Raw genomic sequence first — 15,872 nt, forward strand, 5'->3', positions numbered from 1 at the left:
CCATCTGTATAACTCTCAGCAGTAAGTTGAGTCCGCAACTGAGTTACTTAACATAAAATAAATTAAAAATAAAGTGTGTAAGCTCTGGTCTTGAGGGCCAAATATCAAGGTGAAATGCACGACTGATCATTTTCATTTATCTGTGGGAAAACAGTGCCCTCTTGTGCGTAAAATTAAATATCCACAAAAGAGGCCATGGGAGATTCAGTGTGAGATTGTTGTGCATTAGTGCATTGCCCTAATAGTCTACGCTATGGCAGACACACTGTTAATTTGGTACTGCTACTGAAACTGCCACTTCTGGCACATGTGTCAATCCTCAATAGGCGCTTCTCGAGCGCTGCTCATCACGTTGCCACGCAACAACCATCCATGATCACGCAGGACCTAGCGCGTTGCATACTGGGAGTATCTCGGTGATGCTGATTCAGAGTCGCCAGTAGTTACCACAGCCACAAAGTCATAAATCCCTCCTATTTCCACCATTTATATGCTTAAAATCTGATTTTAAACCTAATTCCATAACCTTAACCACACTGCTAACCTTATGCCTAACCCTAACCTTAAATTAAGACCAAAAAGCAAAAACAAAATCATGCATTTTTACGATAGCCTGACTTTTTGGCTGTGGTAACTAGTGGAAACCCTGATTCAGAGGAGTAGAACGAAGCGGATAACGGGGAGAATGGAGACTGGTGCAACGACAAACGACACATAGCCTATGTCTTTACCACGACCTCGCTCAAGAAATGATGCACCTCTCAAATTCCTCGCGTACCGAGGCCTTACACCGAAGTCAGAAGATAAGGTCTGGATACAATGTTTTTCTCTTTGTTGAATTGACGTAAATGATCTTGCCGACATAAAGCACATTCAAAGGCATTGGCACCTTGGCTATAATAATGCTTATACACGGTCGCTCGCTTTGCTATGATAACTTGGGATAGCAAACGCCCCTTTGCTGTTTCTAGAGAAGAAAGAAATCTGGAATAGATTATTGGCAATCTACAACACAATTATTGACAACGTTGCCAGATGATGTCAAGAGTTTAAACATGACAATTCGTTTATTTTACATCTATATAACAATAATCATTAATAATTTATAAAAAGCACCCTAATGCAGACTTACGTCAGGGATTTGATTCACTCACAACGGGAGATGGAGTCTGTTACAAGCATTTAATCGGGTTCCTTTGCGTGGGCTTTCCCGATTGTAAACGACATTTCCCGTAGTGCCACTTGCGTCCATCCCATGCAGTGGAATGTTGAATCGCGGTTGAAATGTGTGATATTGGTCAATTAGGTGATTCCCGAAATATCTTTTTTTTAGGGGCAGAGTAAAGCTACACAACATACCCATTGGGCCAAGGGCGCAGTGCAATGGTGAATGTGTGCAATGGTGAATTCTTGGAAAACGTCAAGCCTACTCTGAATGGACTGTGCGCGCCGCCTGACGCTCGAATGGTTGCCTACCCTTTGAGGGAGCACTGAAACTGCAGTGCGGAGAAAATGTAACAGTAGGAGGAGAATGATAGTAGAGCTTCTATGCCCGGGGACTGCTGTTAGTTGCGATGAAGAGGTTGTGCCTTATGGAGTTATATCTAAGGAAAGCATATTAGAAACAGAACGAGTCCCTCCCCGTTGTAGCAGTAAGGTGGGAGCGCAAATGGCAATGTATATAGGCCCAACCTCAGATACGTGCAGTGGGCTACTGAAATTGTAGGCTACACCCTTGTTTTACATTGTAGTCGTTTAGCAGATGCTGTTATCCAGATCGACCTACAGCAGTGAGTGAATCCATACATTTTCGGGAATCGAAACCACAATTATCACAATTGTTACAATTGACCGCTGTCATTAATTTTTTATTTTTTATTTTTTTAGATTTTGGTTAGTAACAGATTTTGAAGAATATAAAGACATGACTCAAATATATGCCTACTAAAAGGGTTTTGCCAAATCTGGGTGTGTGGTATTGTAGTTGTTCAATCCAAAGTCCCTACTGCAGGTTGCTAAAACCTGGGAGAAGAAAAGGGATATCAATTTTTCAAAAAAATGTCTGCCAGGTAAACTTAATATTTTTTTCATGTACTTTACTGTAATCAACTAAGTGTAAATTGACATTATTGAACCTGAAATGAATTACACGACATAGTTAATTAATGTGTATTTTGCTTTATTCCTTTACACTCCATTCCTCTGACATCTTTGAGAAGATTTGCAGAATCTGCCTGCTTGGTCTTCAGACTTGCATGTATTGTTGCATTGAGGGTATCTTCCGCACATTGTCTAGGGCAGTGGGAAGCTTCCACACTGGTGTGAGGCTCAGCATGTTCTCTCATGCTTGGGCATTTGATTTGAGAATGCCTTGACCCCCAGCTGTTCTAATAGGTGTGGTGTCTGGCAGGCAGCACAATCTTAGGGAATGCCAGCAGGTGTGTAAAATTAGGGGGTCTGGGGCGCTATTTTTGGCCTGGATGGTGCTGTAATGAGTGGCGCTGTCCAATGTGCTGAAAAGAGCTTCTGTCACACCTGTGCTTATGGATTCCGTTTGCAGCAAATTTGTACACAATCACACGTTTTAGCTCTAACTGTTGCTGTCCCTGGTGCTAAATCTGCAACCAACACGTTTGAACGCAGGCCGCGGTGCTGTCTGTGGAGCTGAATTGTTTACTTATTAGCCCATAGACACATTTGGGGTTCAGAGGTTTTAGTGAGTGAGATGTCTCCAGTTTACAAGGGGTTTGTAGCCTACATTAGTGTGTTTTTCTTCCCAGGTAAATGGCTGAATCGAGTTGGGAGCTATTGTGCCTCTGTCTGGCTGACCAATGCAGTGTGTAGGGACGGTCGCCCAGCCCGACGAAAACATGAACGGAGCGGGGGAGCAGGTGGACATCCTGTCTCCCAACTGCATGGTAAAGGACCGATGGAAAGTGGTGAGTTTATTTATCTTCAGTGCCATTTTGACCATGTAATTGAGTCTCAGCGGAGTGATTGGTTGAATAATTGAGTAATTGATTGAAATTAAATTAAATTATTAGTTGAGAATCCCTGATTTGGAATATTCCTTACCCTGATGTGAACTAGCCTGGTCACAGCTGTTGGTGCTTGCTTGCCAAATCGTACGGTCAGTATGTTTCCATTAACTTGTCCAGTTATTTTTTGTCGACATTTAGAAAGTTCCATATACATTAGATGTGACAATTGCCTGCTAGGGTCCGTTTACATGTAACTATATTTTGTCAATAAAAACAGCTGGGCGTAATGATGTCACACCAACAAACAATAAAACCATTTTTCACATAAACCTAGTGTCAAAACAAATGATTGGTTGAAGTGTTTCCATAACCCATTTAGGCAAATTGCTCATGAATAAATTGTCGACAGCCTGTATACCCTCCCACCTATCTGATTCTTGTCTCAGGTAGCCCGCGAATGACGGCATGGCCAGATTGCAATAACTTACTGATATTTGCCATATTCTAATAATTCTCTGTCATGATGAAACTTGCACTCCTGTAGATCTGAAATAATTGGATGGTGAAACTTGCCAGCCAACCAGAAAAGCAAGGTGAAGCAATTCAGGCATTCTTCAAAGTAAGGACATTCTTGTCCTGCAAAGAAGCATTATTCTTTATAGTTGACAAAATAGATTTAGCCAGCAGTAGGCATTTAGAATTAAATGTGGAGTGGAGTTTTATAGTTACACGATTGTCATCACGTGCCCTGTGTATCTTCAAAATTATTCGGCAGTCATTTATTCGAAAAACACAGTTTCCACCATCATTTGTCGCAATAAGAAAGTTAGACAAAAATGTTAAATCCATCCCCGACAAATGGATAAAACTGTTATGGATCTTTAGAACATTTCTGCTATATCTGCCTGCCTTTGTCAAGGCTGAGTTCCTCCTCTTCGTCTGAAGAATACAAAATGAAAAACAAAGAATACAAAATGCAGCATAGATCGTATTCAACATGTTTTAATGAAAGACGATAACGTGAACACTACACAAATACAAAAATAACAAACGTGGCAAAACCCGAAACAGTCCTATCTGGTGTAGCGAACACAAAGACAGGAAACAATCACCCACAAAGTACCCACAGAATATGGCTGCCTAGATATGATTCGCCAATCAGAGACAACGATAGACAGCTGCCTCTTTACTGAGAACCAATCTAGGCAACCATAGACATACATTATACCTAGAAAGGGGACAGCCCCATAAACATACAAAAAACCCTAGACAAGACAAAAAACATACATCACCCATGTCACACCCTGACCTAACCAAAATAACAAGGAAAAACAAAGAATACTAAGGTCAGGGTGTGACAGCCTTTCCATTACACATTGCAATAAAAACACAGGTAGAATAAACCTGTGTCAATGGAAACCTGTCTAGTGCTAGGTGTGACAATGATTATATGAGTTAGCAAGACAGCACAAACAGTTTTGGGACCAGGCTAGTTGAGAACTAGCATTTTTTAAATGTTCACTTTGAAGAACAGACAGCAAGCCATAATTAGCAGACATCCACATGACTCAGTTTTTTACAGTGTTTATTCTTCTCTGCCACCACTTCCAGCTGAAGAAGATTGGTGGGGGAGGTTTTGGTGAGATCTATGAAGCATTGGACCTGCTGACCAGGGAGAATGTGGCTCTGAAGGTAGAGTCAGCCCAGCAGCCTAAACAGGTTCTCAAGATGGAGGTGGCCGTCCTCAAGAAACTGCAAGGTAAGGGTCTTTGTGGTTGAGCAGTAACACACACATGCACACATCCACACACATGTTACAGGTGCGGTTAAGCACCTGTAACGCTACCCATACAAAGCACGTATTAAATCCCCAAAGGTTGTGGGTTCAGTCCCTGGGACCGCCTTTGCCAGTCTTTCCCTCCTCCTGCACTATACTGTATATAGCCCTCTGTGATGGAATTCCACTCTCCTGTTATGAAATAGATAGAAAGTGCAAGTTAAGGGCAGGCATCTGTCAAGGAGGGATAGGGATCACTAAGGACACAGATCAATCAATGGCAACATCACCTTATACATGAATAAGCATGACGAGGTTAATTAAGTTGTCTATCTATGGTCTACAGTGAAGTGAGGTAAACATTCGTCTGTCTGGCTATTTGATTAGTGTTATTGGCATCTGTCTGGACAAGGTTGAAGGTGTGGTGATTGTTTGTTTTGCTCGGGGGTTGGATGAGTTGGATAGTCAATCGGTTGACATGTCTGTTGCACTGGGGTTTATACTGCTTTGTGCAAAATTATATTTTGGCATTGAGTGTTTCACATTGTTCGAATCCTGTAAAAAACAGCTTGCCACAATCCACCTGAGCACGAGCATATTGTGTTGAAATATGCAGAGATTCTAATTTCTTAGGCAGAATTTATTTTGTGGTATTTCTGTGGCTTGTTCTGGTCTGTAGCCCCAGGAACAAATACAGAACTGTGACTGCTGGCAGGTAGGATTGTTAATGAGAATGAAACTGTGTGAGTGTTTGTCTGCCTGGCTGTGCTTCTGTTAGTGAGCACCCTTCTTCAAATGACTTGGGGAAATACCCTGAATTTTCTCTTACTACTGTTATTTTTTTTACATTTTATTATTGAAATGCAAATCAACCCGAGAGACTAAGATCATTGGAAATTACTTGCCTGAAGTTAGCATGCCCTAATTGTATTGTATGACTAAATCTAGGGACTACATGACTTTTAATATGTTTAATTCTCTGATAAATGCCTCATTCATATAGGAAGATACCACATTCTGAATGTATCAGGTCCTAGGAAAGCAATCTGATCCCAATTCTTCTAACAATGATGCTTTGGGATTATTACAAGGGTTGGTCTAACATCCAATTGAATCAGTTGTTTCACTGTGATGGTACAAGTATATTTATAGATAGCTAATGTTATACTGACTGTATTGTAACATTTACACTAACCTCTCTCCATTCTTTCACAGGGAAAAATCATGTATGTAAATTCATTGGATGTGGAAGGAACGAGAAGTTTAACTATGTGGTCATGCAACTTCAGGTAACCATCTATCAAAACAGTCTGATAGAATTGCCTTAGGTAGAGATAATCACAGCCAGGCTACAAATAAGTAGAAAACAATGAATGAAAATTAATTATCTCTCTCTCCCTCTCTCCCTCTCCATCCCCCATCTCTCCAACTCCCCCTCCCCTCTTTCTCTTCCCCCTCCCCTCTTTCTCCTCCCCCTCCCCTCTTTCTCCTCCCCCTCTTCCCATTTCCCTCTCTCCTCCAACCCTCTCCCCATCTCTCTCCCTCTCCTCCCCGCCCTCTCCCCCACTCTTTCCCTACGCATTCTCCCCCCCCAGCAGGGGAGAAACCTAGCAGACCTGAGGAGGAGTCAGCCTCGCGGCACCTTCACCATGAGCACCACGCTACGCCTGGGCAAACAGATTCTGGAGTCCATAGAGGCCATCCACTCTGTGGGCTTCCTGCACAGAGACATCAAGCCTGTAGGTGGCATTCTCAGTAACTATTAACTTAATGCCTGCAAGTATTAGGCATTATGATGTGTGGTTACAATGCATTGTAAGGGGTAGAAAGAATGGTGGTGAGAGAGAGAACGAAAGAGAGTGAGAGACCGATTGGGGGTGAGACAGAGCAAGACAGATGGGAGTGTGTGAGAGAGAGTGAGAGACCGATTGGGGGTGAGACAGAGCAAGACAGATGGGAGTGTGTGAGAGAGAGTGAGAGGCCAAGTGTGTGAGAGACCGATTGGGGGTGAGACAGAGCAAGACAGATGGGAGTGTGTGAGAGAGAGTGAGAGACCGATTGGGGGTGAGACAGAGCAAGACAGATGGGAGTGTGTGAGAGACAGTGAGAGACCAATTGGGGGTGAGACAGAGCAAGACAGATGGGAGTGTGTGAGAGACAGTGAGAGACCGATTGGGGGTGAGACAGAGCGAGACAGATGGAAGTGTGTGAGAGAGAGTGAGAGACCAATTGGGGGTGAGACAGAGCAAGACAGATGGAAGTGTGTGAGAGAGACGGAGAAAGAGAGACTAGGACTGCCTAATATCGGCAAAATAATTGTGATTACACTTTTTTTACCAAATATTGTGATTCCAATTTATATTGCAATATACTGTACAGTAGATCAAAACACTTTGGTGAACTGTTGAAGTCATAGTAATGTAGAATGATTTATATTAAGAAGCAAAGTGGAAAGCAGCATCGTTTTTGTTTGGAACAATCTGTTTGACCTAACAGACCAGCATGGGAACGTATAGTGAATCTACCAGCGGGGAGGAACTGCGAAAGGGGAGCGGGGCCTGGTGTGTGTGGGAAGCAGCCGCAAGAGTAGAAAAAAACTAAGTAAAACTATAAAAACTGATGTCATACACGGCTGGGTAGCATTTCAAAATATTATATGCGATATGGATCTCTTACAATCAGGACCTCTTGCGATATGGATCTCTTGCGATATGGATATTGCACATTAATAGTTCAATTTTGATCAGAATTTGATTAATTAAGCAGCCGTAAGAGAGACAATGTTGATCTCAGTCTGTGTGCTCAAAAATGGATAGCACTTTGTGTTAGTGAACCTCAACGTAACATCTAGGCCTTATTGGCGCCAATATTGTCAATTAAAACCAATTGAAATCTAATTTGTTTAGGTGCTGGGCAAAAGCTAGTCTCACGTCTATACAATGATAGGCGGAAACTGCTTTGGGATTCACCTGTTTATATTCCTGTGATGTCCTCAATTCAATCTGTTTCTCGTTTTTTTTCCCAGTCTAACTTTGCTATGGGTCGACTCCCCTCCACCTATAGAAAGTGCTTCATGTTAGACTTTGGCCTGGCTCGCCAGTACACCAACACTACCGGAGAGGTTCGACCGGTAAGTAAGCCATGGAAGGATTTTGTTAATGTCATGTATTACGGTATGTTAATATTCAAAGCTATTGAATCATTCTAACAACAATATATATAATATGATTTAGGCTAATATACAGTTGGCAGTGTTGTAAAGTACTTAAGTAAAATTACTTTAAAGTACGACTTAAGTCGTTTTTGGGGGTATCTGTACTTTACTTTATTATTAACATTTTTTACAACTTTTACTTGTACTTCACTACATTCCTAAAGAAAATTATGTACTTTTTACTCCATACATTTTCCTTGACACCCAAAAGTACTCGTTACATTTTGAATGTTTAGCAGGACAGAAAATTGTCTAATTCAAACTTATCAAGAGAACATCCCTGGTCATCCCTACTGCGTCTGATGTGGTGGACGCACTAAACACATGCTCCGTTTGTAAATTATGACTGATAGTTGGATCGTGCCCCTGGCTATCCTTAAATAAATAAAAACTAGAAAATGTGGCCGTATGCTTTGCCTAATATAAGGAATTTGAAATGATTTATACTTTTACTTTTGATACTGAAGTATATTTAAAACCAAATACTTTTATACTTTTACTTAAGTCGTTTTTTACTGGGTGACTTTTACTTCAGTCATTTTCTGTTAACATATCTTTACTTTTAGTCAAGTATGACAATTGGGTACTTTTCCCACCACTGACAGTTGGCAAACAAGATGCAGGCTAATATACAGATGGCTAGCCTGATGCAGGCTAATATATAGTTGTCTAGCCTGATGCAGGCTAATATACAGATGGCTAGCCTGATGCAGGCTAATATACGGTTGTCTAGCCTGATGCAGGCTAATATATGGTTGTCTAGCCTGATGCAGGCTAATATATGGTTGTCTAGCCTGATGCAGGCTAATATATAGTTGTCTAGCCTGATGCAGGCTAATATATAGTTGTCTAGCCTGATGCAGGCTAATATACAGTTGTCTAGCCTGATACAGGCTAATATACAGTTGGCTACCCTGATACGGGCTAAAATACAGCTGGCTAGCCTAATACGGGCTAATATACGGTTGGCTAGCCTGATACGAGCTAATATACAGTTGGCTAGCCTGATATGGGCTAATATACGGTTGGCTAACCTGATATGGGCTAATATACGGTTGGCTAGTCTGATACGGGCTAATATACGGTTGGCTAGCCTGATACGGGCTAATATACGGTTTGCTAGCCTGATACGGGCTAATATACGGTTTGCTAGCCTGATATGGGCTAATATACGGTTGGCTAGTCTGATACGGGCTAATATACAGTTGTTTAGCCTGATACAGGCTAATATACAGTTGGCTAGTCTGGGCAACAGGGGAGGTTCTTTCTGTTCTTCTTCTTGCTGACTCAGCATCCAGTCATCGATTAGATAGGCAGGCCTGTACTGCAGATATAGAACAGCGACGGGACCACACACACACACTCACGCACACACATGCACGCATGCACACAAACACACTGTTGTAAATTCTAACATGCAGTTTCTGAGGCACTATTCTTGGGACTTCCTTCAGAAGGAATGGGTGTTACTATCAAAATGGTGGTGCACATTCCCAGTTTCCAGTTATTGTATTAGAGATGCCAATGACAATTAGAAACTAGAAACATTAGGGAGATGTCCAAGAAGATGATGTCATCTGATTCTGGTACATTTAAGTTATGCCTTAAGCTGTGTAAATTCATTAGTTAATAGTTTGTTAACGTTAATGGATGCATCATTTATTTGGAAATTGCCTTGTTATATGTTCACATAACGTTGATGTTAAAGGACAAATCTACTCAAAAACTATCTTTTGGTATTTTTTTCCATTATGCCACTGTTGATGCAGTCCCCAAAACACATGCAAAACATTTTGGGACTGTATCAACAGTGGGCTAATGGAAAAATACTAAAAGATAGTTTTAAGTAGATTTTTCCTTTAAGGTTTTTACAGATGTTATGCTGCCATGTGATGCTGTTCCTTATTCACCTGTGTGGTTTTATTTTTTGCAGTTTTGCTGTTCCTTTTTGGGCTTTTCTGTTCGAAGCGCATGCTTGTGATCCGTCTCATCAGTAAGGTGCTTGATCCCATTTACGTTTTTATTATCTCTCCCTGCCTGAGAAATTTTCCATATCCTTTGTCTCGTTTTAGGTTTTCATTTAAGTACTTTAGTTCCATCAATCGTTTTCTTTCTAGTTGTCTGTGGGAAAATATGTTTCAGGTTTCGTCCTGAAAAGAACTTACCGCATTTTATTTTCCAGCCCAGAACTGTGGCGGGATTTCGGGGAACTGTTCGTTATGCGTCAGTAAATGCTCATAAAAACAAAGTAAGTTTATTTTTGGGGTGAAAAAATTAAATGCATTACAAATGAATTCCAACCTGAGGGTTTTGTGTTACATGAGTTTGTCAGGAAATCTAAAATAGCTGTTGTGTATGTACTCCAGTAAATCATGAAAATTATTATCTGATTAATCCATTTTTTACCTTCTCAGGAAATGGGTCGCCATGACGATCTATGGTCGCTATTTTACATGTTGGTAGAGTTTGCAGTCGGTCAGTTACCATGGAGAAAAATTAAAGATAAGGTGAGCGACTATCTATTGTTGCTATTATAATTATTACAATTCCCGATATCAGTTATTTCCAATATTTCTTCATTCTGGTCTAGGGGACCCAAAGAGGTGCACAGTGTTATTTTTTGCCTCAGCGCTACACACCTGATTCCACTAATCAACTCATCATCAAACCTTTCACTAGTGGAATCAGGTGTGTGGTGCTTGGGCAAAAATAAAATGTGCACCCTTTGGGGTCTACAGGACCAGGATTAAGAAACCCTGCAGTAGAGAATGGTTACTAGTGTCTACTGGTGTCTAATGCTTTCTACTGTATCTCTTGTTTGTTACCAGGAGCAAGTGGGTCAGATTAAAGAGCGCTATGACCACAGAATGCTGCTCAAACACATGCCTTCTGAGTTTTACATCTTCCTAGATCATGTTTTAGGCCTTGACTACTTCACCAAACCAGATTACCAGGTACCTACTGTTCACTCCCTGCACGTGCATTCAAATTATTTATCCTCCATTGAATCTTGTTTTTCTGGCGTTCATTTCAATAGCAGAGGGAACAAGACATGGAAGTGTGGCAATGTGAAACTAACCCCCATACCATACCCTCTCTCTTAATGTTCAGTAATGGAAAAACCGTCTGACGAAAAATACATTTTAGTACTTAAACTGAAGCTTACAATTGTATAGCAGGTTTTGTTGAATTTCAACTTCATACTTTACCTTTTCCGAAAACCTTTTCCCTGTGATCGTCTATGCAGTTGCTGATGTCGGTTTTTGAGAACAGTATGAAGGAACATATCATCACAGAGAACGAGCCTTTTGATTGGGAGAAGGGAGGGACGGATGGAGTGCCTCTGTCCACCAGCACGTCAACGCCCCCTCAACAGAACACACGACAGACTCCCGCCGTGATCGGGTAAGGGAATCAAAATGAGCTAATAGCTTTAGCTATTTAGTTTTACGGTCTCCTAACCAATTGTGCTATTATGTGTTTTGTTTCGCGATATTTGTAAATTATTTTGTACATAATGTTTCTGCAACCGTATCTTACGGAAGGAAAGAGCTTCTGGATATCAGGACAGCGATCACTCACCTCGGATTAGACAAAGATTTCTTCAACAACAACAACAACAACAAGCAGGACTCATACGATTTTCTCCAAACACCGCACAGGGCAAACATCCCAATTATTTGCAAAAGAAAGTGACGCAGAGGACGAAGAGCCGGATGCCTCGTCCGGACCCGCAGAAGGCAACTAGGAAAGCTGCCGTTACCGTCAATATTACTATCCTACCAACGAGGCATCAAAAACTGTAATATCCTATGCTTCACGGAATCGTGACTGAATGACGACATGGATATTCAGCTAGCTGTAACGGCGTTCTTTGTTTGTTGCAAGAGAGTCGGACCGAAATGCAGCGTGTTGGTTACTCATGTTGTTTAATGAAACAAATGACGAATACATGAAAATACTGAGACAAAATACAAAACAACAAAACGGAACGTGAAACCTAAATACAGCCTATCTGGTGAAACTACACAGAGACAGGAACAATCACCCACGAAATACAAAGTGAAACCCAGGCTACCTAAATACGGTTCCCAATCAGAGACAACGAGAATCACCTGACTCTGATTGAGAACCGCCTCAGGCAGCCAAACCTATGCAACACCCCTACTCAGCCGCAATCCCAATAACTAAAAAACCCCACTACGAAATACAACAACATAAACACTTGTCACACCCTGGCCTGACCAACTAATTAACGAAAACACAAAATACTAAGACCAAGGCATGACAGAACCCCCCCCCCCCTAAGGTGCGGACTCCCGGACGCACCTCAAAAACATAGCGAGGGGGGGCGGTCAGTGCATATTTGTAAACAACAGCTGGTGCCCGAAATCTAAGGAAGATTCTGCTCGCCTGAAGTAGAGTATATTGTGATAAACTGCAGGCCACACTACTTGCCTAGAGAGTTCTCAGCTATACTTTTCGGAGCTGTTTATTTACCACCACAGACAGACGCTGGCACGAAGACCGCACTCAGTCAGCTGTATAAGGAAATAAGCAAACAGGAAACCACTCACCCAGAGGCGGCGCTCCTAGTGGCCGGAGACTTTAATGCAGGGAAACTTAAATCAGTTCTACCAAATCTCTATCAACATGTTAAATGTGAAACCAGAAGGAGAACAATTCTAGATCACCTGTACTCCACACACAGAGACACATACAAAGCTCTCCCTCGCCCCTGGTAAATCAGACCACATCTCTGTCCTCCTGATTCCTGCTTACAAGCAAAAATTAAAGCAGGAAGCACCAGTAACTCGGTCTATAAAAAAATGGTCAGATGAAGCAGATGCTAAACTACAGGACTGCTTTGCTATCACAGACTGGAACATGTTCCGGGATTCTTCTGATGACATTGAGGAGTACACCACATCAGTCACTGGCTTTATCAATAAGTGCATTGAGGACGTCGTCCCCACAGTGACTGTACATACATACCCCAACCAGAAGCCATAGATTACAGGCAACATTCGCACTGAGCTAAAGGGAAGAGCTGCCGCTTTCAAGGTGCGGGACTCTAACCCGGAAGCTTACAAGAAATCCCGCTATGCCCTGCGACGAACCATCAAACAGGTAAAGCGTCAATACAGGGCTAAGATTGAATCATATTACACCGGCTCCGACGCTCGTCGGATGTGGCAGGGCTTGCAAACTATTACAGACTACAAAGGGAAGCACAGCCGCGAGCTGCCCAGTGACACGAGCCTACCAGACGAGCTAAATCACTTCTATGCTCACTTCGAGGCAAGCAACTCTGAGGCATGCACGGGAGCATCAGCTGTTCCGGACGAACGCTCTCTGTAGCCGATGTGAGTAAGACCTTTAAACAGGTCAACATACACAAGGCTGCGGGGCCAGACGGATTACCAGGACGTGTGCTCCGGGCATGTGCTGACCAACTGGCAGGTGTCTTCACTGATATTTTCAACATGTCCCTCCCTGATTGAGTCTGTAATACCAATATGTTTCAAGCAGACCACCATAGTCCCTGTGCCCAAGAACACAAAGCCAACCTGCCTAAATGACTACGTAGACATGAAGTGCTTTGAAAGGCTGGTAATGGCTCACATCAACACCATTATCCCAGAAACCCTAGACCCACTCCAATTTGCATACCATCCAAACAGATCCACAGATGATGCAATCTCAATTGCACTCCACACTGCCCTTTCCCACCTGGACGAAAGGAACACCTATGTGAGAATGGTGTTCATTGACTACAGCTCAGCGTTCAACACCATAGTACCCTCAAAGCTCATCACCAAGCTAAGGATCCTGGGACTAAACACCTTCCTCTGCAACTGGATCCTGGACTTCCTGACAGGCCGCCCCCAGGTGGTGAGGGTAGGTAGCTTGCTGACGACACAACAGTGGTAGGCCTGATCACCGACAACGACGAGATAGTCTATAGGGAGGAGGTCAGAGACCTGGCCGGGTGGTGCCAGAATAACGACCTATCCCTCAACGTAACCAAGACTAAGGAGATGATTGTGGACTACAGGAAAAGGAGCACCGAGCATGTCCCCATTCTCATCGACAGGGCTGTAGTGGAGCAGGTTGAGAGCTTCAAATTCCTTGGTGTCCACATCAACAACAAACTAGATTGGTCCAAACACACCAAGACATTCGTGAAGAGGGCACAACAAAGCCTATTCCCCCTCAGGAAACTAAAAAGATTTGGCATGGGTCCTGAGATCCTCAAAGGATTCTACAGCTGCAATAGTTGCGGCCTCCGACCGACTACTTACCTACACACACACACACACACACACACACACACACACACACACACACACACACACACACACACATACCTTTTTTCCCCGCACCATTGGTTAGAGCCTGTAAGTAAGCATTTCACTGTAAGGTCAACACCTGTTGTATTCGGCACACGTGACAAATAAACTTTGATTTGATTCATGCAACTGTGAGGATTTGTAACGCACTGTTGTGTAAAATGAAAAGGGAATCAGACTTCAAAACATTAAAAATGCATCCACATGAAGATGTCTATCCACTACTTATTAACAAGATTTAACAGCAGAAAGCAGAAAGGATTTCAAAGGGAATCACACTTCAAAACATTTTGGAGACATCAATATAAAATATGAAAACATCTAGCCAGCCAAGAGATTACACAATTCCCATTTACCTGAAGCCTAATTGCAGGGTTGTAACAATTCATTCAGATTTAGAATGCAACTGTGAGGATTTGCAACACTGTTTGCATTTGAAGTGATATAGGATATTTTCGACAACGACACTAATTTAATTAATCGCCTGGTCATTTTGTAAAAGAGAATGTGCTCTCATTAATGTAATAATGTAATAATTGAGAATGTTCTCAATAACCTACCTCGTTAAATACAGGTAATGAAAGAATGAATAAAAAAATAAAGAAAATAGTCTATATCAGTCCATGTTCTGTGTTTTCCCAGGGTGGTGAACGTGACTCTGGTTCCTGGGGAGCTGCCGAGGGAGAACACAGATGACGTTCTACAAGACGAGCACCTGAGTGACCAGGAGAACGCTCCACCTGCAGTACCCAGCAGGCCTTGCGAGGGGACACCTCCCCAGATGGAAGCCGAGGCGTGGAACGACACCGACTTAAACCGCAACCAACTCAGGATCAGCATCAGCAAGGTACAGGAGGGACCATCTAATATGTCCTCATTGTATCTCACCGTGGTACTGTCAGCACTATGAAACATTGCCTTACAGTCTTTAAGTATATTCAAACGGTAGAAGTACATTAGAAGGGATAGTTTACTTTGTTGTTGGTTTTCAATGACCATGTATTACGTTCAGAGGATATAGACCATATAAATAGATGAATAGAATGGGCTTGTAAGCTCTAACCCTGACAATTTGACTGGTAAACTCATGGGTGCACTTGCAATGGTTGCCTGGTATTGTGATGCAATCATTTCCATGGTAATCTAAAATGTTCATTCAAATTATAATAACTTATGTGGCTCATGCAATGGAATATGAATATTTTTTGCAGTCAGTTGAGTTGAATAATCATATCACAGCACAAATTGATGGTTATGGCTAGAAGGTATCCAACTTTTGTCAAATTAACGTCAGATTTGATGTTTTGTAGCAGGTTAGGAGAACTTATTCAGCAGGTTTGAAGAATTAACGTAGCAGGTTAGGAGAATTAGGTTAAGGTTAGGAAAAGGGTTAGAGTTAGCAAAAATGCAACAACAAAATTAACTTTTGACGTTAATTTGACAAAAGCAGGATCCCTTCCAGCCAAGACACAGGTCCACTTCCTGCTTTTACTTCCTGCTTTTAGTTCCTCATTTGCTCCTATGGGTACACTCGCAATGGTAGCCAG

General features: G+C 42.2%; 1 protein-coding gene across 1 annotated transcript in view; it reads left to right on the forward strand.

Annotated features, from left to right (window-relative positions):
• The first annotated feature begins 671 nt into the window (after positions 1 to 671).
• LOC135511147 (tau-tubulin kinase 1-like) overlaps positions 672 to 15,872 on the forward strand; it is a 35,367-nt gene continuing 20,166 nt past the window's right edge. Inside the window, exons 1-11 of the mRNA XM_064932722.1 lie at positions 672 to 808; positions 2,781 to 2,939; positions 4,593 to 4,740; positions 5,974 to 6,047; positions 6,354 to 6,497; positions 7,784 to 7,888; positions 10,155 to 10,220; positions 10,387 to 10,479; positions 10,801 to 10,926; positions 11,220 to 11,377; positions 14,968 to 15,172. Coding sequence (XP_064788794.1) covers positions 2,832 to 2,939; positions 4,593 to 4,740; positions 5,974 to 6,047; positions 6,354 to 6,497; positions 7,784 to 7,888; positions 10,155 to 10,220; positions 10,387 to 10,479; positions 10,801 to 10,926; positions 11,220 to 11,377; positions 14,968 to 15,172 — 1,227 coding nt within the window. The 5' untranslated portion in view covers positions 672 to 808; positions 2,781 to 2,831. The remainder of the gene's footprint in view (positions 809 to 2,780; positions 2,940 to 4,592; positions 4,741 to 5,973; positions 6,048 to 6,353; positions 6,498 to 7,783; positions 7,889 to 10,154; positions 10,221 to 10,386; positions 10,480 to 10,800; positions 10,927 to 11,219; positions 11,378 to 14,967; positions 15,173 to 15,872) is intronic.

This window comes from Oncorhynchus masou, chromosome 23, assembly GCF_036934945.1.
Source record: "Oncorhynchus masou masou isolate Uvic2021 chromosome 23, UVic_Omas_1.1, whole genome shotgun sequence".
Classification (NCBI taxonomy): Eukaryota; Metazoa; Chordata; class Actinopteri; order Salmoniformes; family Salmonidae; genus Oncorhynchus; species Oncorhynchus masou.